A 25015-nucleotide genomic window follows, 5' to 3' on the forward strand; every position below is an offset into this window, starting at 1 on the left:
TGTGGTTTTCTCTTCCACACCAGGGAAAACCTCAGAAGATTTTTTGTTTTTCTGTTTATGTCGTCATGGAGTCGCCTTCATACAAAACCTGAAATAATCCTTATTTACATCTCATTTTACTTTTACATAAAGTTCTTTTTGTTTGTTTTTTTTGTATAGGTGAATGTGATGGACCAAGTTAAAAACAGGAGTCACAGGACATGTTAAAAAAATAGTTTTTTTATTTTATTTTTATCCAAAGATTTATAAATGACAAAAAGAGAATCTGAGGTCATAAAAGAGGCCAAAGAAACAAAACTGTACTCAGACAAAAAATTAAAAATGCAAACAAACTGACTGCACAAGCAAACATAACTGACCTCACAAAGAAATGACACACGGGGGTTTATATACTGGCTGATCAGACCAATTAAGACACAGTAGGGGAAACTAAACAGAATAAAATTACTAACAAATAACAGTACAGCTAAGTTTGGCTAAACTAAACACCCAAAAATGAAAATAAAAGATATTAAACTCTAAATACAAATATTTACTTAAATACAAAAAACCTTTCTAAACAAAGAAGCTACAAATCCCCCCTGCCAGCAGGAACTGGTGGTGCAGTCCAATCAGCATTTAAGCCTGCTGAGCCCTGGCCCCCATCTTTTGTCTGGCAGGTAAGTTGGCAAGAAAACAACCAAGAGTTAATCTTAAAGCAAAATTAACTTTAAGTTGATATAAATACATATGTTAACTAAATGTGCATGCTAACAAATAGAACAAATGTATCCAAATCAACTAATAAATGTTTTTGTAGAAACATTTTAAACATATTAAAATACTAAAGAACTTTATCTGTCATAAAATCCAGGGAGCTGTTAAGTTCTTGTGAAATGAAACCAATTTTAAAAATATTTTCAGGGTGCAGCGATATGCCTGGCAAGTATTTTGAAGAAACAAAAAAAAAATCATTGTGATTTTTTTAGTTTTATGGAAATATTTTTAACCATGAGGTTTAGACAGTCCCTCCTGCTCAAATGAATAAACTAAAGCACCTCAGATTAGGTCATCCCATTATTTCCCCCTAATGAGAGTCCTATGTGGATAATATATAATGAATACTACCTTAAGAGATAGGATATATAGTTTCAATTTCTCAATTAGAATTTTTGTTTTCCACGTATTTATGGGCCTCCATGTTGGGAGTCATATCTGTCAGTTTGTACAGCAGCCCTGCTTCCTGAATCGTTTATTGGAATTAAAACGTTAGTCTGGAACGGTAAGGTAGCTGAGGATGCGGAGGTTTGTGTTTATGGCCCTACAAATATATTTCATAGTGAGATAAACGGTCAGCAGTCCAGTCCTCCAACTGTATTAAACTAATTTGTATGTTTTCAGTTAAATGTACTTTGACATGTCATATGACTCTGCTAATGTATTTTTTATATGACCTGTTAATTTGTTTGAAGGGTTTAGATGCAATGATGCATCCTGCTTCTTTTTGAATAAGGGTGGAATTTTTGTAATATTTTACTGACATAATGTAAGTATTTTTTATGGTACTTTATATTTTGTCCAGGGTTATCAAAAACCACCCAGGACCTAAAACCTGGAAGCCCAGGTATAATGATAACTGGTTAGAAATATTTATACACAGCAAATGTTCTACTTGATTTACTTAGAACACATGAAATTAAACTTCTCAGTATCCTTTTTCTTCCTCCATTTATGTTTTCCTCCCGTCTCCATGGCTCCAGACATGTCACAGTCGTCCATTGGTTCACCTTTGGCCCAGTTCTTATATCTGACCACCTCGTCACTGACCCAGAACCACAAATCCAGAGTGCAGGCATAGCTCAGACCCATCCAGACAAAAGGAGTCGATGCATTCTTGGTTTTCTCCTGGATCCATCTCTGATCATCCATGTTGGTGATGGTGACCAGGTCATCATGATGATCTCTGCAGTACGTCAAGGCGTCCTCCCAGGTTTTATTTTCTTTGATCAGGATCACGTTATCTGTCAGACGTTCACAGCACAGAAAAAATAATTCAAATCTAAGGCTGTTATTTATAAATAAGAATAATGAAATACAGCATGGAAAAACTAAAACATATCTGTGACTTGATAACATTTTGGAGTATGAAGTGTTTACATTCATGACTTGATTTATATTTTCAATTATGTTTTCAAATCACAAATTTAAAAATGCATATTGTCAGATGAATAATTTAAACTGTCTTTTGCCACTGAGTACTAAATCTTTTATTGTGAGTGTTACGGCCAGTGGCCTTGTGTATGTTTTCTTTTCCTTTTTTTTGTACCATCAGCAGCTTCTAATCAAGTTGACTCCACTTGGAAGTGGATGCAGCCCTGCCTTCCAGTGCCACTCCCTGAGGCCTACAGCGATTGGCTCATCAATTACCAGCTACACCAATCCCTGAAGAGGCCTCCCCTTTAAAAACCAAGGACTTCCTGGGAGAAGGGCGGCTGATTCTTTGCTTAGACAGCTTGCCACTTTGGGTGTTTGTTTGTTTAGTTGATTGCTGTCAACTGACTTTGTGAACTTTGATAGCCCTGATCGCTTTTGTTAGTTTTGCAAGCTCTTGCTAGCTCTTGTCCCTGTGAGGGATCTCTGAATCTCTGTTAGAGATTTGTAGTTTGTTTTTGTTTAATCTGTATGGAAAGTCCATTTTTGTTTGGTTAAGATATTTGGTTTACAACCCTGATTGTTTTGTGGATTTTCTTATTTAGTACTTTTTTTTTTTTTTGTAAGTCCCTAACTTTTGATGTTAATTTTTACCTTTTTATTTTTTGTCAAAACCGTAATAAACTCCCAAATTGTAAAACCTTACCACCTAGGTTTCTTTAATGTTGCTTCCCTTTCCCCTGGCCGAGCCGGGTCGTAACAGTGAGAATATTTGTTAGAACAACTCACCATCATAACAGATGAAGGGTTTTCTTTCATCACAGTTCTCGTTCTTCCATCTGCCTCCATCATCAAACACAGTCATGGCACATTGACCACTGTTGATTATCTGATTGTCAAACCATTTATTCCAGTGTCTGAAAGAGAAACTGTTTCCATCTGACCACCTCCAGGTGTCTCTGAACAGACCCATTAAAACATATGTATATCTTCCACCAGGACTGATTTCATTCTCCACTTCCTCATCCTGCAGCTGCTCCAGTCCACTGGCCAGGTCTGTGTGTTTCTCTCTGCAGTAACTCTGAGCTTCTGTCCACTTTTTATTTTTTTGTATCAAGTGAAATTTCTGGAATGAATTACTTTCTGTGTGAGAAACAAAATGTCAGCATCAACTTATCTAAATATTGTCTTGGCAAACTATGACTTTAAATCAGAAAATGTAATACTTAATTGTTCAAGAATTTAGATCAAGGGTGGGGAATCCTGGTCTTCGAATACCGGTATCCTGCAACTCTGAGATGTCTCGCTGGTCCAACACACTTAAATCAAATATCTGAATCACCTCCTGCAGTCATATTCTCTCGTTCTGCTAATTACCTCATTATTTGACTCAGGTATGTTGAAATACAGACACGTCTAAAAGTTGCAGGACTCCGGCCCCCCAAGTCCTGGAGTTTCCCACCCATGATTTAAATCAAAGATGGTTAAAATGTTTCCTATCATAATAAATTGGAAGTTTTTAGTCTTTGTTTCTTTTACTTTTGATAACAAATTTCCATCTAAAATCCAGGATTTTCTTCCAGTCTTAAAACTCAAATGTCCTCACCGTTATAACAGAGAAAATTAAAAGGTGTGTTACAGGATATGTCTCCCCACTTCAGGTTATCCCATAGGATTCCACAGTTCTGCATCCCCCATGCGTCATTTGGTTCATATCTGTACCAGTTTGTCTCACTTTTATTAAACTCCACTCCAGGCAGAGACCAGCGCCACTTTCTGTTACCATGTGTTTGATCATACAGACCAATCCAGGCTCCCCTCCAATCTTCAGGTAAGATACTGATGAGTCTCTTCATGTCCTTCATGTTAGTCACTGTGACCAGGTCAGTGTGATTCTCTCTGCAGTACTGCTGAGCTTCAGTCCATTTCTTATTATCTTTAATGTAGTGAAACTGATAGAGCTGACAAACAATCAAACATTGACCTAAAACAGAAAATACCCAGTGGGGTTACACAGAAAAGAAGTTGCAGGAGGGCAAATACATCATCGACTTTATAGCAATTACAATCAAAATGTATTTATGGTACCATCTGGTGGTCTTTTGAGTGAAAATTAAGCTAATTTACCTTTATTAAGACAATGTCAACAACCACTTTTATTCAGACACTTACCCATCCAAATCAGCAGAAACAGATTCCTCTGCATATTTGCCATGTTGGATAGAAACGCTTTCTTTTGACTGATTTGTCTCTGTTGGAGAAAATATATGTGTAAAATCAAAAATATATATTTATTCATACAAAAACCTTAGCAGCGTTGGAGACAAAACAAGACTCAGACACAGAGAGCAGGTGTTTCCGATTATGACTGCAAACATTTTTATAAACAACTAAACAAGTTGTAAAGCTGCATTTTATTTCACATTACTGAAATCGGCTTAGAATATAGAGTAGGAACAAAACAGTATTAAAATAATAGAAAAAAAAAATCAAGAACATAGAGATAACTGCTATAAATTCCACCTGACAGATACACACATGATAAAAACCTTATAAAGTAAAACAGATTCAAAGTGAGAGCAGAGTTAAAACTTACGCCTGGTTTATGTCGTATTATGGAGAAGTGAAAACAAGATGTCCGTGTTCTGCTGGAAACAGACGTCAATGGATGTTCAGTTCCACCTGACAGGGAGCTTTGGTTCGGTAGAGGGATCATTTGAATATTCAAATACGAAAAAAATGGATCACCTATTTGTTTTTCTGTTTGCTTTTTGTCATATGAAAAAACATGTTATTCATAAAGTTAAGGAAATGTATGTATATTCAACTTGCACTCACATTTACAGCGAATAAGACATATTATTGATATGCATTTTACCTGGATTTAAATGTTCAGACAATAAAATGCTTTGATATCATCCAGGAGTGATTGTGCTGTTTGTTGGAATATGAGTGATACTCAGGAATTATTCTTTGTTAGACATAAACAGATAAATCAATATATGCCACTTATTGACATATAGAAATAATTCTGAAATGTTTACTTTTTCACTGTGATTCAGACCAGGGAGAAGGGAGGGAAGGATGATGATCATATGTTTGTTACCAGTGATTTTTGTTTGGGACCAAGAACCAAGCTTACAGTAGTCACACACTTTATTATTTATTTAGGTAAAGCAATACCTAAATATCAAATCAAAAATATTTGTCTGGAGAACAGCATCCATGACAACCTCCATGTGTTTATTGGTTAAAACATGTTATTATACTTCAATATTTTCTCTGCGATGATGGTGTGAACATTTGGATATTATATAATCAAACATTTTGGATGAAACTAATCAAAACTAAAAGAAACTGACTAAAAATGACTATATATACAACTATTATTATAAGAAAATAAAACTGTGAGTGATTTGAGTAGCAGAACTTGTCATTATTGATGTAAGTAAAGAAAATACCTAATGGTCACATGTTTTTTTACAGACAGTAACTTATCAAAGAAATTCCACTTGATTCAAGAAAAGTAAAAAGTGGACAGAAGATATTTAGGTTACCATATTTGCAGTTTTATAAAACATATATTTATTGATAGATTTTAAGGAAAAGTCACTATGTTTACACTTATGTATTTTTACATTCAATGTGAACAGGGTTGACATACAGTCGATCATGTCATTTTAATCCAGATAATAAACAGCAGTTTCCTCAAAACATGCAGACAAAAATTTCCGTACGTTTTCTTATGATTAACTTTAACAACAGTCATCTGTTCAGAAATACGTCAGACTAGTTAGATGGAACGGATCTCATTTGCGTCTCATTTGCATCTCATTTGCATTTCAGAAGTTTCACGCTGCAGCAGACGAAGCTGCTTAACTATATTATGTTTCTCCTGGATCTCAGGTATAGCTTCTATTCAACACTATAGTTAGCATTTGAATATTAAAACATTCTGGCTAAAAATCTTCATCAGTCACAGAATAAAGTCAGGAGAATTTTTACTTATTTATCTAGAACATAAAGATCTTTTTAAAACCACTTTTATGTTCTCTACCTGTTGAAACGCAGCGCAGCCCTTTTAATCCCACCAGCAACATTGTTGCCGAGTACAAAACCTAAGTGCACTAACATAACCAACATAAAATGTAATAATTCATAAATGTCCTGGATAGGGAGCTCCAAAGATTGAAATGCATGCACTTATTTTGCAGGAAAAAATTGAGATTAAATGGGTTAAAGTAGAAGCAAATTCTGGCAAATTGCATCTATTTGCAACAATCTCAATCAAAGAAAAATCCACAGTTTACTCAAATTATCTCCTGAACATCTGAACTTGGAGATTTTTCAGGAGCCAAAACACAAATTCCACTTAAATTGTTCTTCAGCATATTCTTTAAATTATCTTTCAAACATTTATTTGAAATCTCAATCTAATAGTGGTCGGCTCTTTTCAGTAGTTGCTTTTCAAGCAAAGTTGGCACCTTTAATGCAACTTTTAGAGCAACTTTGCGTTAAAAGTGCCGTTATTTACCAAATGACACGTCATGACAACAGTCACAGACATTCATAAAGACTCCTTCATGTTCATGAAGGGTCTTATGCACATCCTGCCAAATAAAGTGTTACCGACGGGTGAACAACGTAGTTTACTTGTCAATAATGATTCCTGTTTGTTAAATACACATTTTATAAAGTCGCTGTATTGTGTCCTGATCTCAGTAACAGTGTGCAGAATGTCAAACGCTTTCTTTATAAAGGCTCTCAGGTTGATGACTTTCTTAATTGTTACTGTAAGTGGTTTTAGAGAAGAGCTAGAAAAAAATCAAGACTAATTAACATCAATGCTACAGATATGGAAAATATTTACTTCTTCTAAAATACTCAAAAACAAAGAAAATACGAAGGGAGCTGGACTTAGACACGGGATTTATGGAGAAGAAGAGACACTAAGATAACATAAAACATAATGCACAGAGAAACTATTGTAAAAAACATAAAAATAGAAGAAAAAACCCCACAACTACCAGCAGATCATGGCATTAATATTAACATTCTGCTATCCTGAGTGTTTTTCTTCAAATGAGAAAACCAGGAAAGAAAAACCTGTTGCTGCTTTTCCCTTCCACAACAAGGAAAACCATGAAACATTGTTGTTTTTTTTCCCCTTTTTGTTTTCATTGAGTCAAACCCGTATTAGGCTCAACCTGAAAACAGACTTTATTTACATCTCATTAACGTTTTATTCCAAGCTTTTTTTTTTCCCCTATTTTACAGGTGAAGCTACTTCCTCTGGATCATTCTTCCTGGTTGTCATGAATGCCTTCTATTCAGCACTAATGTCAGGGTTTGGATATTAAATTACTCCATCCAAATATCTGCTCCTGTCACAAAACTTAGACGCATTTTATTTTATTTATGAAATGAAGAAAACTTTTTAAAACGTCATGAAGACTTGCAACATTTTAAGCTCCATAAACTAAAATAGATTTTTTTCAAAAGCATTTATTTCTTTGCAACTTCATGAAAGAAGAAATGTTTTTGTATTTATTTTTATATAAGATACATTAAAGAGGTTATGATTAAGGAAAACTGCATAAATAAGTCCGTTTATTTAACAAAGTGTGGTTCGTTCTGTAACCCTTACAGGCGCAAAAGCTTCTTGGTTAGAGTTTCTTTTCATCATGAATGGTGCCAAATACAACATTTTTCAGATATTTTCTCTACATACTTTAAGTTTAATTGTACTTTCTCAAGCCAATAAAATAAATATAGTTAATAGAGTTTCCTGCTTCTCAGATATTCTACAATCTTTCAGAGATCTGATGTCATTTCAGGTGTTTGCATGAATATGTGATCTATGTCTCTGCAAAGTTTATGTGAAGCTTTTAATCACAAATTAAAAGTTGGGATGAATATCAATAAATACCAAACAGCTGATGTACCAAAACCAAATGACTCAGTCTGACAATTGCTAAACTGTAATTATACATTTGTGTCTTTTGATAATGACAAAATTCAAGATGCAGATTCAAGTTTTTTGATTAACGTAAAATTTTGTATTCCATGAGGTCCAGGCCAATCAAAAAATTAAAAGTCTGACTCCTGGTTAACACTAACTAAACTACTGGCCTCTACATAGAACAAATGAAATTAAACTTCTCAGTATCATCTTTTTTCCTCCACTGATGTTCTCCTCCCGTCTCCATGGCTCCAGACATGTCACAGTCGTCCATCGGTTCACCTGAGGCCCAGTTCTTATATCTGACCACCTCATCACTGACCCAGAACCACAAATCCAGAGTGCAGGCGTAGCTCAGACCCATCCAGACATAACCAGTTGATGCCTCCTTGACTTTCTCCTGGATCCATCTCTGATCATCCACGTTGGTGATGGTGACCAGGTCATGGTGGTGACCTCTGCAGTAGGTCAAAGCGTCCTCCCAGGTTTTATTTTCTTTGACCAGAATATACTTTTCTGTTTACATAGTGAAAAACGAAAGAAAAAGCAAAGCACAATAGAACAGTATAAATCATTGTTGTGGAAAATTAATGAAACATAAAAAATTAAGTCAATAAATATGTCTTTCATTTCAACAAACTTCTGGTGTCAAGAGGTTTAAACAAAGTTGTATTTTTTGGTGTTTTACACCGGTTCTAGAGAGATTTTTATCCTTGTTTAGAGTCATTGAAGAAAAACTCACCATCATAACAGATGAAGGGTTTCTGCACATCACAGTTCTCGTTCTTCCATCTGCCTCCATCAAACACAGTCATGGCACATTGACCTCTGTAGTTTATCTGAATGTCATACCATTTATTCCAGTGTCTGAAAGAGAAACTGCTTCCATCTGACCACCTCCAGGTGTCTCTGAACAGACCAGTAAAAATGTATGTATTAACTCCCACAGGACTGGTTTCATCCTTCACTTCTCCATCTTGTAGCTGCTTCATTCCACTGATCAGGTCTGTGTGTTTCTCTCTGCAGTAACTCTGAGCTTCTGTCCACGTTTTCCTTTCTTGAATCAAGTGAAATTTCTTGGATGAATTACTGTCTGTGATTAAAAAAGTGTGAAGATCAGTCTACCTAAATAATTTCATAACAGAATTTAATCTTCAGAGGTTCCAAGTAGTTTCCGAATCACCCATAGTTAATTATTTTGTTGTCTATGTTGTCTAACATTCTATTGCTTTTGATAATAATTTTAATTTCAAAATGCAGGATTACAATGCAGCCTGAAACTCAAATGTTCTCACCATTATAACAGAGAAAATATCGAGGATCATGACAGGACAGGTCTCCCCACTTCAGGTTCTTCCATATGATTCCACAGTTCTGCCACCCAGTTTTGTCATTTGGCTCATTTGTGTTCCAGTTTTTCTCACTTTCATTGAACTGCACTCCAGGCAGAGACCAGTACCATGTTCTGGTACCATCTGTTTGACCATACAGACCAATCCAGGCTCCCCTCCAATCTTTAGGTAAGATACTGATGAGTCTCTCCATGTCCTTCATGTTAGTCACTGTGACCAGGTCAGTGTGATTCTCTCTGCAGTACTGCTGAGCTTCAGTCCAGGTCTTGGCCTCTTTAATGTAGTGAAACTCATAGAGCTGACAGTCCATGATGCAACATTGACCTAAAACAGAGAGAAAATACTCAGTGGATTTAATCACAAGACAGTTTTAAAGTGCTGTAAGGCAATTACATCATAGACTTTATTGGGATTGTATTCATTATTTTATCATCCAAAGGTCTTTTGGTGCAAATTAAACATAGTATAAAATTGCCAACAACAGCATTTATGTGAAGCTGCTTACCCGTCCAAATCAGCAGAAGCAGAGTCCACTGTATATTTGCCATGTTAGATGGAAATGTTTTAATTTGACAGATTTGTTTCTGTTGGGAAAAAAAAATACATGTAAAATAAAAAAAAAACAAAATATAACAATAAAAAATCTTATTGTAGCCAAGTGTGAAGATAAATAAAATAAAAAAGAATGCCCTTCATCAAATTTCATTGAAGGCTTATGAGAGTTAGTCTTTTTTTTTTTTTTTTTACATTTATTTAGGATTTTATAGGCTTAGGGGAAAACAGAGGTCAGTTGTTTTCTACCAAAATCTAATAAATAACCACAAGAATCATAAATCCATCTTAAAAAAATATTTTAATTCACCATCACGTTATTAAAACATACTTCTGTTTGCATGAAGCTCATGGACAACTCAATGCGACAAATATAACCACTTGTATCAATAATTAAAAAAAAGAAGAAACCATTAATATGAATCCACTTGTACACAAATAGACACACATCTGATAATAAACCAATTGAAAATTTGTGAGGAAAAACTTACATTTAGTTAGGTTCTCTTGTGTTGAAGTAAATAAAGATGTTGTTCTGTTGCAGACAGATCTGTTTGACGGCTCTGTCCGTCTGACAGATAAACCTCAGTGTGGGGAGAAAATTTGAATATTCAAATGTGCAAAAATAAACATCTGATGTCTAAGTTAGCTAGATGTAGCATTAAAATATGTCAGTATTGAAAGACTTAATACGTATTCTACCCATTTATTCAGTCAATCATTGTGATTTTGTTCCCAAAATACCAACCTGGTTATGAAGAACTAAAGTCCAGCTAAATATTCTTTGAAGAAAAATGTTTTGTTTATGTAATCAGTTTCTTCCTTTTGCACTTGAACAGTAAAGCCAACATCTATTGTCAGTATTATATTTTAAATGCATATTAAAACCTCTGACTGTAGTCATTGTGCAGTGACATCTATATCTATAGATCTATTGTTTCTACAGCTCTATGGCAGTGATAGGGAGGCAGGGTTTCTTCATAGTGGCTCAATAATTTCCAAATAATTTTTTTTTAATGCCAAAGCTTAGATATTTTATTTAAACCTATCACATTAACATGAAATAAGAATTAAACAATTAGTTGAATTACAAAAGGTATTCATTATACCTGTAAATTTGACCAGAATAGTTAAAAAATAAACTTTATAGCCTGAGGTGTTTTTTTGACCTCATCGAAATTAATGTATTCTGCAAAAACTGCAATGGAAACAATGTTTTCACATTGAACGAGTCATGTGACCAACAACCATATTTTAATATTTAAATATATAACTAAATGACTCTGATCCTCTAATGTTGTACGATGTGATGTCTTTTACATGTTATAATAATAAAAACTGATATTTCTGCATGGAAACTTTTGAGAGAGTAGCTGTCATAAAAACACACACACGCGACACACACACACACACTCACACAAAAGCAGAACTTTCAGCTTCCTGAAACCTGGAAAATTGAGATATTTGGTTCGAAACTTGTGTATTTTTACCTTTCAAGCTCACAAAGTCAGGCATAGTGATTAATGAATGAATCAATTGATTTTTAAAATCAATGGTAAATGTAATGGTTCATCTTCTCTAATGTTTTGTGACGTTATGTCTCCTTCTGCTCTTCATCTCTCTGCAGCCATTTGCATGTAATAATAATAAAAACTGATACTATGTTCACATTGTTAGCTTGTTTCCTCATGAAGCTAAACTTAGAACAACAACTGACTGTTTTAACTTCCTCTTGGAAACTTTTCAGAGTACTGGTAGCTGTCATAAAAACCAACACAAAGCAGAACCTGTGAAGAGTCTCCATTTACAGCCTGGGTCCATTTCCATCAAGATGTTTCCTTCATAGCTGCTCATAGTGACACAAACATCCTGCTCTTCCTCAATGAAAACTCTGCTGTCAATAATCTCAATCACTGAGGAGAGAAATGTCTTCAAGGAGCAAAGGATGCTGGGTCACTTGAAATGATCATTCAAATGATAGAAAAAGGCATAGCCAAATTTTGAATATATATATAAATATATATATTTTACTATTTTTAAATTAAACTCAGCTTCTGAGTTCTTTTTCACCTTTTCCACACTTCCTTTTGTTCTGAGTGGTGAACTCTGGTGAAGATGACAAAACTGTGTTTTTCAGGATGGCAGAAGAAGATAGTTTTCATCTTCCTTTGAAAGAAATGACATCATCTGACATAAAACATCCAGGTTAACATGAAAATGAAAGTTTCCTTTTTGACAAAAACAATCAAGCTTCTATTTTTAGTGTGAAAAATTGACTTTGTGATTGAAGAGAGAGAAAGGTCAGAGGATGAAAAACAGAGTTTGAAGTAAATTTAAGTCAATAAGAAACAGAACATCTGTTATAATGACATGAACTGAGTTTTATTTGCTTCATATGGAGACAAAGTGTAATTTGTTTTCACCACTACAATATGTAAACTGTATGTAGCCTTTAAAGATTAATGTTGTCTTAAAGATTCTTTTCATGGCATAAAATGTTTTTATTCACAGATTCAGACAGGAAAAGAGGAGAGAAGATGGAGCTGAATTATTTTTATTTGCTTAAATGAAGCTATGCAAAATAAAATCAAAAAGAAATGTCTTAGAAACAAATTCAAATATTAACAGCAATAAGAGAGAAACGGATCATCTGAATTTTTCAGATGATTTTTCAGCTTTTGGTCCAACTGTGCTTCAGGCAAGAGGTTTTTAAAGAATATTTTATGCAACTTCAAATACAATTTACATTTATTGTATGAACTGACTGTAGATAACAACCATGTTTTTAAATGACAGGCTGCTTCTAATCAGCATTATCTCGTCTTTTTTCTCCTGGTTCCTTTGGTCTGCAGTGGCCCTGATGCTACGATGTAGAACTTTAACCCTTAGAACAGATGAAGTTCAGTTCCTCTGTGTCGTTTCTCTGGAACCATCTATGTTCTCCTCCAGCCTGCATGGCTGCAGAAATGTTACAGTCATTCATCCATCCTGCTGAGGTCGAGTTCTGATAGCTGATCATCTCCTTACAGACCCAGAACCAGAAATTAAGAGAGCAGTGGAAGTGAAGACCCAACCAGACAAAAAGAGTCGATGCCTCCTTGACTTTCTCCTGGATCCATCTCTGATCATCCATGTTGGTGATGGTGACCAGGTCATGGTGGTGATCTGTGCAGTAGTACAAGGCGTCCTTCCAGGTTTTATTTTCTTTGATTAGGATCACTTTATCTGTCAGAGAAGATCACAGGATAATCTAAGTAATTCAGACTTTAGGTTTTAGGTTTAAAGACATTGAAATACAGCTTGGAGATTCAAAAATATATCTGATTTGAGAAAAAATTCTGAAATTTCCACTGTTTTATGCATTAATGATTAATGATTTGAGAAATATAAAACATAAAAAGACAATATTTATATGTTCAAAATAAGTTTTTTTCAAAACACAAAGATATAAATAAATATAAATATATAGATAAGTACACAGCACTAGTCATTCTGTTGTTGTGAGAATATTTATTAGAGCAACTCACCATCATAACAGATGAAGGGTTTCTGCACATCACAGTTCTCGTTCTTCCATCTGCCTCCATCAAACACAGTCATGGCACATTGACCTCTGTAGTCTATCTGAATGTCATACCATTTATTCCAGTGTCTGAAAGAGAAACTGCTTCCATCTGACCACCTCCATTTATCTCTGAACAGACCAGTAAAAATGTATGTATTATCTCCCACAGGACTGGTATCATCATTCACTTCTTCATCCAGTAGCTGCTTCATTCCACTGATCAGGTCTGTGTGTTTCTCTCTGCAGTAACTCTGAGCTTCTAGCCAGTTTTTATTTTCTTGAATCAAGTGGAATTTCTTGGATGAATTTCTGTCTATGTGTGAAACAAAATGTGAGCATCAGCATAGTCAAATATTTTCTCTGTTTGCAACAAAATGACATGTTCAACTATTCAAATCACTCAGTTCCATTTATTTTCTTAACATAGTTAAGCAGTAATTTTAAGTTTCTTTAACTTTTGAGAATAAAGTTCCATCCAAAATACCGGATTTTAAATTCAACCTTAAATCTCAAATGTTCTCACCTTCATAGCAGAGAAAATATTGAGGATCATTACAGGATATATCTCCCCACTTCAGGTTCTTCCATATGATTCCACAGTTCTGCCACCCAGTTGCATCATTTGGCTCATTTGTGTTCCAGTTTTTCTCACTTTCATTGAACTTCACTTCAGATTGAGACCAGTGCCACTTTCTGTTACCATTTGCTTGATAATAGAGACCAATCCAGGCTCCCCTCCAATATTTAGGTAAGATACTGATGAGTCTCTTCATGTCCTTCATGTTAGTCACTGTGACCAGGTCAGTGTGTTTCTCTCTGCAGTACTGCTGAGCTTCAGTCCAGGTCTTATTCTCATTAATGTAATGAAACTGATAGAGCTGACAGTCCATGAAGCAACACTGACCTAAAGCAGAAATAAAATACTCAGTGGTAAGAATCACAGCAGAGTTCTAAATTGCTGTAGGGCCATTACATCATATATTTTATTAAAATTGTATTGTCTTTTTACTATATCATGGTCTCTTTGGTGCAAAAGTAGTATATTTCAGTGAAAATCCCAGCAGCAGCATTTAATTACTGACTGTGATATTTCTATTCAAATGATATGTTCCCATCTTGTCGTCTGTTGGGTGAAAATGTAGCTGCTTTGTGTTCACTAGGAACATTTCAGCAACATAGTTCATGCAGAGACACTTACGCATCCAAATGAGCAGAAGGAGAGTCCACTGCATATTTGCTGTTAGATGTTGAATCTGATGTTGCCTTTTAACAGATTTGTCTGTGTACAAGAATATTGAAGTACAAGAAAAATACATTTTAGCAATAAAAAATCTTTTAGTAGTTGTTTGAAGATAAATACAACTAAAACAGACTGGACTCTTCATAGAAACTTTGTTGAAGATTTACAAAAAATTTTATTTTTCAAGCTCTACTGAGGATTTTTCGGTAACTCTTCATTTGAAGGTGGGTGAATAAGACTGTCAAGACAGTGTCATAAGCATGACGTAACTCCTGTCATGAACATGAATAAGCCTTCATAAATATTTATGACTGTTGTCATAAAGCGTCATTCGGTAAATTATGATACTTTTAATACAAAGTTGACATTCAAAATGTCTTCGTTATGACAACTTGACATTAACCAAGAAATAATTACTGATTAAACTTTACCTTTAATAACATAATATTACCTAATTCTCAAAGTGCAATCAGTAATACTTCTATAACAAATTTATATCAGCTGTTTCCTACTATGATGTGTAAAACCAACACAGTTCAAGAACTTTAAATCCTACTTCAAAGTTTACACAACTGCATCTTAATTCACCATAACCTCATTAAATCACACTTTTGTAAAGAAAAAAGACAACATAACATTAATATCAAGAGTAATAAAAAACACATGTTTACAAGTAATACATATGTTTCAACCAATAAACACATGGATACACACCTATAATAAAATAAATGTCTGAGTCGAGGACAAAAACTTACGTCTGCAGTTCTGCTTATGCTGCCTTGACGTCTCAGTGGATCTTCTTTTCCATCTGACTGAACCTTTATACATTTGGGAGTTTATGTGGGGAATTTGAATATTCAAACATGAAAACACCCATCAGATATTTATGTTACCATATTTATAGTATTAAAAATATATCTGTATTGATAGATGCAAGGAAAGGTCACCATGTGTTACATTCATGTATGTTTACAGTGAATGACACATTCAGTTTGCTATGTGTCAAATGTGTTAACATGCAGATAATTATGTCAGCGTAATCCAGGTAATAAACAGCAGTTTCCTCATAACACCTCATATGCCGAAAAAAATTTCCCCCAAGTGTTTTTATGAATATCATTAAAACAAGCATCTGTTTGGAAGCATGGTCCTCATTTGCATCTCTGAGGTTTCACTCTGCAGCAGACGAAGCTACTTACTGTAGTATTTTTAACCTAGATCTCATGTATAGCTTCTATTTAACACTCTGAATATTTAAACATTCTGGCTAAAACTCTTCATCAGTCACAGAATAAAGTCAGGGTGATTTTTACTTATTTATCTAGAACAGGTTACACAAACTATCAAAAGATTCTGCATTAGATTCTGTAAAGTTTCTCACCATCAACATTTAACTTTCCAATTTTAATGAAATCCAGTTTAATCTGCTCTAAGGACAACTTTTCCTGTTCAGTGTCACATAAATGTTTCTTTTACATTATCTTTCAAACATTTGTCTGAAATCTCAATCTAATAGAGTTCGACTCTTTTCAGTAACTGCTCTTATGTGCATTTGTTCAAATCTCCTTTGATTGTTGCTCAAATATCGTCTCTTCTTCTTTCCTCTGTGTTTTTTCTTCCCATGGGAAAACCAGGAGAGAAAAACTTGTCCCTGGTTTTTCCTTCCACAACAAGAAAAATCACTAAACATTTTTTATTTCTTTTTTCTCTTAATGTTTTAACAGACTTTTTTTTTTTTTTTACATCTCATTTATGTTTTATTCCAAGCTTGTTTTTTCTTTCTTTCTTATACAGGTGAAGCTCCTTCCTCTGGATCACTCTTCCTGGTTCTCATGAACTTCGTCTATTCAGCACTAATGTCAGTATTTGAATATTAAATTACTCCATCCAAATATCTGCTCCTGTCACAAAACTCAGTCAGAGGCTTTTTATTTTATATGTCATGACATGAGAAAACTTTTTAAAACATTATGAGGATCTACAACATTTAAGCTCCATAAACTAAAATTCATTTTGTTTTCAGAGGCTTTAATTTCTTATCAAAAATGTAAGAAAAAACTTTGTTTTTTGTTTTAAAACAACATATTAATAGACTAAATAAGATATGCTCAAGAAAAACTAACATAAACAAACCCATTCAGGGCTTATTGTTGGCTAAAGATTTTCTTTGCATTATGAATTGTGCCAAATAAGTGTAAATTGTAGACTAAAAAGTTTTCCCTTTTTTTGAGATATTTGTCTCTACATATTTGAAGTTTTGACTTGCTGACTCTTTTCTCAAGCGATTAAAAGAAACATGGTTAATAGAGTTTCCTACTTTTCTGATATTCTATACTCTTTCAGAGATCTGATGTCATTTCAAGTGTTTTTTGAGAATATATTTTCTAAATGTATGTGAAGCTTCTGGAACAACTTAAAAGTCGGGATGAATAAATGCAAAAGAACTGATGAACCAAAACCACATTACTCAGCCTGACTCTTGTTAAACTGAAAAGAACACAGTTATGGACATTTCTTTTTCTTTTTTTGTCTTTTTTTGTTAATTTACATCTTTATTGACATACTTTATTGATACATTTGTGTTGTTTGATGATGTAGATATTCAACATGCAAATACAAGTTTTGAACTAACATGAAATGTTTTTCTTGAGGTTCAGGTCAAACAAAAAAAAGATTTAAGCCCTGGAAGTTCAGGTCTATTGATACACCTGGTTAACAGCAACTGTCCTGGTGGCTTCTACTTAGAACACATGAAATTAAACTTCTCAATATCCTTTTTCTTCATCCACTTATGTTCTCCTCCCGTCTCCATGGCTCCAGACATGTCACAGTCGTCCATCGGTTCACCTGAGGCCCAGTTCTTGTATCTGACCACCTCATCACTGACCCAGAACCAGAAATCCAGAGTGCAGGTGTAACGCAGACCCATCCAGACATAACCAGTCGATGCAAACTGGGCTTTCTGCTGGACTGATATCTGATCATCCATGTTGGTGATGGTGACCAGGTCATGGTGATGATCTCTGCAGTAGTACAAGGCGTCCTCCCAGGTTTTATTTTCTTTGATCAGGATCACTTTATCTGTCACAATTTCAAAGCAATAATTCATACCTTATGTTTTAGGATGTTATTTATAAACAATAACAATGAAATATAGAATGGAAAAACTAAAATATATCTATAATTTGACACAACATTTTGAAATTACTTTCATGATTTGAGATAAACATATTATTATTTTCAAGCTAATTGAATATTTTTTCAGAACACACGTATAGAAATGCATATGGGTAGATGAATAGATTCATTGGTTCTTTTGCCACAGTATTATTTTTTTATTGTGGGAAATTATTATTAGGATGTTACGGCCCAAGGCCTTTTCCTCTGGGTCTCTAACATCCATGTCTTTAATTGGTGCTGATTGGAAGTGGAGGCAGCTGGCCAGTGTCTCCAGATCCACCTTAAGACTCACCACTTCCTCTGACTGAGTAGCTCTTTTCTTTCTGTCTCCCTGCCACTCTCTCCCTTTGTCCCTTTCTTTCCCAACCAGTTATGACTTTTGTTAAATAAATTCCTTTTTAAGTTATTCCATGCATTGCTTCCCTTTCATTTGTTGTGGTTTAAGAGCCAGACCATAACAAATTGGGGGCTCGTCCGGGAAATCCAGAAATCCAGAAATCCAGAAATAAAAATGGAACTCAGGTTAAACCAGCAGCGTTTGCTGCATCAGTTTCTGTGAATGTTCCTCACAAAATGGCTGAAGTGTCATCTTCTGGGAAACCTGACTTGAGTTCTTACAAACCATTTCTGTTGGAGGAACATGTTTCTTTGGTTGGGAGTGACGTTAAGATGCCAGTTACAATCTTAAGAGATACTGGTGCATACGATTCATTCATTTTGGCATCCGTTTTACCTTTTTCAGATGAGTCTGACACTGGATTATCTATACCTGTGTTGGGTATGGGCATGTCTGTGTTTTGTGTTCCAGTACATAAACTTGTGCTCCATTCAGAGTTGTTTGAAGGAGAAGTAAGAATGGGTGTGAGACCAGCTCAGCCTGTGATGGGTGTTACAGTTATACTGGGGAACAATATAGCTGGAGGGAAAGTCTGGCCTGATCAACCAGAGTCTCCAGTTGTTTCATTTTCATCAGGACCACTGCTGATCAAAGGTACTGAAACAACAACCCTGACATTTTTCAAGCAGTGATGTGACTGTTTGGTTTTGTGGAGATGTTGACTCGCTTTTGGTTGATGCCCTTTTGGTGTTGCTGGCTGTGAGACGGCAGTAACTTTGAGTATGGTGCTGGACCATGCTAAGGGTCATCGTGTTGTGGGTGTCGCTCTCCATAATTTGTTGGTCACTTGCTTTGTTACCTGTCTAATAGTCACTTCAAGGTACCAGTGGTTGTGTATGGATGGGATCGGAGAGAATCTAAGTTTTATTTCATTTCAGCTGGTCTGAGATATTAGTGCACTTAATTTTGTTTTTCTCTATTTCCAGATGTTAATGCACAGGTTGCCCAGGGTTCCAGTGGGGACCCTGTCTTGAAGAGGGGGGGTGTTACGGCCCAAGGCCTTTTCCTCTGGGTCTCTAACATCCATGTCTTTAATTGGTGCTGATTGGAAGTGGAGGCAGCTGGCCAGTGTCTCCAGATCCACCTTAAGACTCACCACTTCCTCTGACTGAGTAGCTCTTTTCTTTCTGTCTCCCTGCCACTCTCTCCCTTTGTCCCTTTCTTTCCCAACCAGTTATGACTTTTGTTAAATAAATTCCTTTTTAAGTTATTCCATGCATTGCTTCCCTTTCATTTGTTATGGTTTAAGAGCCAGACCATAACAAGGAATACTCACCATCATAACAGATGAAGGGTTTCTGCACATCACAGTTCTCATTCTTCCATCTGCCTCCATCATCAAACACAGTCATGGCACATTGACCTCTGTAGTCTATCTGATTGTCATGCCATTTATTCCAGTGTCTGAAAGAGAAACTGCTTCCATCTGACCACCTCCATTTCTCTCTGAACATACCAGTAAAAATGTATGTATTATTTCCCACAGAACTGGTTTCATCCTTCACTTCTTCATCCTGTAGCTGCTTCATTCCACTGATCAGGTCTGTGTGTTTCTCTCTGCAGTAACTCTGAGCTTCTGTCCACTTTTTCTTTTCTTGAATCAAGTGGAATTTCTTGGATGAATTACTGTCTGTGTAATGAACAAAACATGAGCATCAGCTGAAATAAATATTTTCTTCCCAGAATACAATTGTAAGATGCAGCAAAACTACCATGTTCAAGTTATAGCTAAGCATTTTCTAATAATATATTGGTTATTTTTTGTCATACTTTGTTTTACTTCTGATTTAAAAAAAATTCCATCCAAAATACTGGATTTAAATTCAACCTTTAAACTCAAATGTTCTCACCATTATAACAGAGAAAATATTGAGAATCATGACAGGACAGGTCTCCCCACTTCAGGTTCTTCCATATGATTCCACAGTTCTGCCACCCAGTTGCATCATTTGGCTCATTTGTGTTCCAGTTTTTCTCACTTTCATTGAACTTCACTTCAGATTGAGACCAGTGCCACTTTCTGGTACCATTCGCTTGATAATAGAGACCAATCCAGGCTCCCCTCCAATATTTAGGTAAGATACTGATGAGTCTCTCCATGTCCTTCATGTTAGTCACTGTGACCAGGTCAGTGTGTTTCTCTCTGCAGTACTGCTGAGCTTCAGTCCAATTCTTATTCTCATTAATGTAATGAAACTGATAGAGCTGACAAACCACTGGACAACATTGACCTAAAACAGAAAGAAAATAGTCAGTGGAATTAGTCACAAGACACTTTTAAAGTGCTTTAAGGCAATTACATCAAAGACCTTATTGGGATTATATGAAGATGCCAACAACTAGAGTTAATGGTGGAGCAACTTACCCATCAAAATCAGCACAAGCAGAGTCCACTGCATATTTGCCAGTGTTTTATTTTTACTGATTTGTTTCTGTTGGGGAAAAAAAACATACATGTAAAATCCCCCCCCAAGAAAACCAAAATCTAGCAATAAAAAGTCTTTTTGTAGCTAAGTGTGAAGATAAATAAAATAAAAATACTGTACTTCATGAAAACTTCTAAGAAGGTTTATGAGAATTAGTCTTTCGTTTTTGTACATTTACTGATTATTTTATAGTTTAGGGAAACAGAGGTCATGTGTTTTCCACAAAAAAAAAAAATCTAAAAAATAACCACCAACGTAATGAAGAACTGTAAATTTGTCTTAAAAATCTTGTTTTAATTCACCATTGCATTGTTTTAACGTACTTCTGTTAGCATAAAGAGCATTATTACTTATATCAACGATTAAAGAAAGAAGAGGCCATTAATATGGATCCTTCTACCTAATCACAAACGGACACACATCAGATAATAGACTAATTAAACTTACATTCAGTTAGTTTCTCTTGTGTTGAAGTGAAATAAAGATGTTGGTGTTCTGTTGCAGACAGATCTGTTTGACGGCTTCATCTGACAGACAAACCTCAGGGTGGGGAGAAAATTTGAATATTCAAATGTGCAAAAATAAACATCTGATGTCTGAGTTAAGTAGATGTAGCGTTAAAATGTGTCAGTATTGATAGATTTAAGGATAAGTCTCTTTGTTTAACATCTATTTTCAAACATTGTCACTTTTTTCCCAAAATACCAACCTGGTTATGAAGAACTAAAGTCCAGCTAAATATTCTCTCTGAAGAAAAATGTTTTTCTTTATGTAATAAGTTTCTAGTTCACTATGCAGAGTTCCTTCTGCACTTGAACAATAAAACCGACGTCTATAGTCAGTATTATATTTTAAATGCATATTAAAACTTCTGACTGGTTTTTTGACTGTTTCGAAATTAGTGTATTTTGCAAAATTGCAATGGAAACACTGTTTTCACATCGAGTCACTTGATAAGCAAGCATATTTTTTATAAAAAAATATATAACTAAATGTCTCAGCTAATCTAATGTGATGTCTTTCACTGGTCTTCATCTCCTTTTGCATATTATAATAATAAAAACTGATATTTCCGCCTGGAAACTTTTCAGAGTAGCTCTCATAAAAACACCCACACTTGCTTGAAACTTGTGTATTTTTACCTTTCAAGCTCACAAAGTATTCATCAGTGAATCAATTGATTTTCTTTATCAATTGTAAATGTCACTTATCATCTTCTCGAATGTTTTGTGATGTTATGCCTTATTCATAACATGTCATCCTTCTGTCTCTGCAGCCATTTGCATGTTATATTGATAAAAACCGATCCTATGTTCACACTGTTAGCTTGTCTCCTCGTAAAGCTAAACTCAGAACAACAACTGACTGTTTTTACTTCCTCCTGGAAACTTTTCAGAGTACCGGTAGCTGTCATAAAAACCAACACAAAGCAGAGCCTGTGAAGAGTCTCCATTTACAGCCTGGATCCATTTCCATCAAGATGTTTCCTTCATAGCTGCTCATAGTGACACAAACATCCTGCTCTTCCTAAACACAAAATAAACACAAGCTCTGTTATGTGTTTATATATATATATATATATATATATATATATATATATATAAGGCTGCAGCCTTTTTTGACGGCTGCAGTTTTCACAGGCTGCAGCCTTCATTTGCGATGTTTCTCAGTTAAATGTATCAACACTGCAAAAAGTCCCCTTTCAAAAACAAGAAAAAAAAGTACAAAAATAAGGTACAATTTTCTTAAAATAAGAAAAATTATCTGCCAACAGAACAAGAAAATTTATCTTGTCAAGATTTTCTAAAACAAGAAAAAATATCTAACCAAGATAAACCTACAATATCTTAAAATTAGTGTATTTTTACTTAAAACAAGCCAATTTTACTTATACGAGTAAGATATATTATCTTATTTTAAGAAAAATTATCTGAAGTAAAGAAAATGTTACTCGACACTGAATTTCTTGAAATAGCGTAATATTTTCTTATTTGAAGAAAAATGTTCTATGTATTAAGAAAATAAATCTCATATATTCTATTTGTATTAGTAAAATTGGCTTGTTTTAAGTACAAATACACTAATTTTAAGATATTGTAGGTTTATCTTGGTTAGATATTTTTTCTTGTTTTAGAAAATCTTGACGAGATAAATTTTCTTGTTCTGTTGGCAGATAATTTTTCTTATTTTAAGAAAATTATACCCTATTTTTGTACTTTTTTTTTCTTGTTTTTGAAAGGGGACTTTTTGCAGTGTATACCTAAATCTAGTTTATTTTTATTGTTGCATAGGATTAAAATATATATTTTATCATAGCTTTACTCAAGGTTCTTATGCCAAGACAAAAATCCAAAAATTGATCCTGTGAATACTGGAACAAGAGATGTTATTGGCTTGCTGAAATGAAGACATGAGTTCAATTACTTTTAACATATTTATTACGTTTAAGTTTCACATAAGCACAATAAAACATGACTACTGGTCAGAATAAAGTCTGGATGGGCATCTGATTCTGAAACAATCCTGTAAAATGACAGAACAATGAAGATCTGACACATCTGCCGCACTCATAAAATGCCCTAAGAGTCAAGCAAACCAAATTGTCCAAAGCAAAAAAAAATCTTGGGATTAGATGTCAACAATAGGAGCTTCCTCCGCAATGAACTTCTTCCAATAAGCCATAGCCTTTTATATGTGGAAGTCTTGCCTCAGTTACAGACGCCGTTCTCAAGACATCTGTCAGCAGCACAGAGAGGAGTGGCCCCAGACACACGGATGCTGAAAGGTGTAGTAGCTGTGATGTCCTCCTTTCAGAAGATCAGGGCAGGCATGGTTCCAATGGCCAGTACAAAGTTGGTTTCACGATCACCACAGAGCTGAAAAGTGGTCTTGTTTGAAGTTGTTGGGTCATCTGCTAATTGGAGCACAGACAGAAAAACAGTCACAAAACAAACCACGTTTTAGGGTCTAATCAGTGTCATGATGAATCAGTATCATAAATTTCTTACCTTGAGAATGTGAAGGATGCCGTCACTTGCATTTCCCAAAGTTTCTTGTAGATGGTGCAATACGTGATTGGAGATATGTCTGGCATAGGCTTCACCATGGCAACAGTTTGGTTTACTTAAAAATAAAACAAGTCTTATTTTAGTTCATGTGCTCAATTACAATATTACATGAATTCAAGATGGCAAGAAAGTTATTTTAATTAAATCAAACAAGGACTACTTAAATTCACTAATTAAAAATAGTGTTTAAAATATCCTGGTAACAGTGTGGAATATCTAACCTTGTAGACTCATTGCATTTAAGTTTTTTAATTACAGCACATAAAACGCCCTCAAAGTTAGTGAAATACTAGGCGGAATTGCCCTTTAACCATTTCTCGAATGAGAAGCCACCTTAGCTATGTTAAAAAACGGAAGCTACCATGAACCCGTGTCGATATTATTTTTAAGCCACAGCTATTGTGGTTAATAACTGTTCAAAGCTCATATTCACAAGAGCGGCTCTTTAACCGCGGATGAAAATTGGCATTTCACGACATGCTAACTAGCTTCAGTTAGCTTATCTTAGAAAGACAGACAACTTTAAACTTACCTCTGAGTACAGCAGCTGTAGGGTCTATACACGTAAAAAAGTCCTCCATCTTCATGCATGTCCAACCGAGATTAGAAAATTTGCCAAAAGAAAATCTTATAAAAGTACAGTAGATAAAAGCTTAGTTAGGCTGTTACAACTGAATTAACCGTTAATCAGGGCAGTTAAATGATCTCTGGCGTTGCCGTTAGTGATGTGCGGATTGATACTGAAATATCGATTCTTCCGATACCAGAACTTAATTCTTTAAAATCTATTGTCAGATCCAAGGATCAATACTTTCAACACTTTAGTAATTTGAGATAATGTAGATTAACAAGAGCAAGTTAGAAAGTAACAAAATTATTGAGATCTTGCCTAAATGAAACGTTGTTAATGGGAACTACTTTTTCTTCCGCTTGGTAAGTATGTAAGGTGTAAGGACGTAATGCCCATGCGCAGCGTGCTGCTGACGCTCACTCACTCAGAAATGAACATGTTGACAGATTATAAAAAAAGTGACATGGAGCTATTTCAGCTGTCATCTTATAGTAGTTTTAATAATTAAACAATGATGTACACTGCTAAAAAAAAATAAAGGGAACACTTAGACACTTAAGTGAACACTTAAG

The 25015-nt window shown here is 34.9% G+C and overlaps 2 protein-coding genes and 3 long non-coding RNA genes across 5 annotated transcripts; all 5 read right to left on the minus strand.

Annotated features, from left to right (window-relative positions):
• Positions 1 to 228: 228 nt before the first annotated feature.
• On the minus strand, positions 229 to 4936 carry LOC103480288 (uncharacterized). The gene is made up of 3 exons (XR_014084827.1): positions 4303 to 4936; positions 2920 to 4114; positions 229 to 2000 (listed from the first exon to the last, which is right to left on the minus strand). It is a non-coding gene; the product is annotated as an uncharacterized LOC103480288 (long non-coding RNA).
• Positions 4937 to 8264: 3328 nt separating this feature from the next.
• Positions 8265 to 8907, minus strand: LOC103480328 (lithostathine-1-beta-like). Its single transcript, XM_081599947.1, has 2 exons — positions 8835 to 8907; positions 8265 to 8608 (listed from the first exon to the last, which is right to left on the minus strand). Exons 1-2 carry the CDS (start codon positions 8905 to 8907, stop codon positions 8265 to 8267), a joined length of 417 nt encoding a protein of 138 aa, XP_081456073.1.
• A 505-nt stretch (positions 8908 to 9412) lies between these two features.
• Positions 9413 to 10574, minus strand: LOC103461342 (uncharacterized). The gene is made up of 3 exons (XR_014084829.1): positions 10488 to 10574; positions 9950 to 10028; positions 9413 to 9768 (listed from the first exon to the last, which is right to left on the minus strand). It is a non-coding gene; the product is annotated as an uncharacterized LOC103461342 (long non-coding RNA).
• Positions 10575 to 12758: 2184 nt separating this feature from the next.
• Positions 12759 to 14586, minus strand: LOC145548880 (C-type mannose receptor 2-like). Its single transcript, XM_081599948.1, has 3 exons — positions 14085 to 14586; positions 13524 to 13874; positions 12759 to 13221 (listed from the first exon to the last, which is right to left on the minus strand). Exons 1-3 carry the CDS (start codon positions 14449 to 14451, stop codon positions 12875 to 12877), a joined length of 1065 nt encoding a protein of 354 aa, XP_081456074.1. The 5' UTR covers positions 14452 to 14586; the 3' UTR covers positions 12759 to 12874.
• Positions 14587 to 23224: 8638 nt separating this feature from the next.
• Positions 23225 to 25015, minus strand: LOC145548835 (uncharacterized). Its single transcript, XR_014084824.1, has 3 exons — positions 24405 to 25015; positions 23813 to 23927; positions 23225 to 23718 (listed from the first exon to the last, which is right to left on the minus strand). It is a non-coding gene; the product is annotated as an uncharacterized LOC145548835 (long non-coding RNA).

This window comes from Poecilia reticulata, chromosome 18 (assembly GCF_904066995.2).
Source record: "Poecilia reticulata chromosome 18, P_reticulata-male-v2, whole genome shotgun sequence".
Taxonomy (NCBI): Eukaryota; Metazoa; Chordata; class Actinopteri; order Cyprinodontiformes; family Poeciliidae; genus Poecilia; species Poecilia reticulata.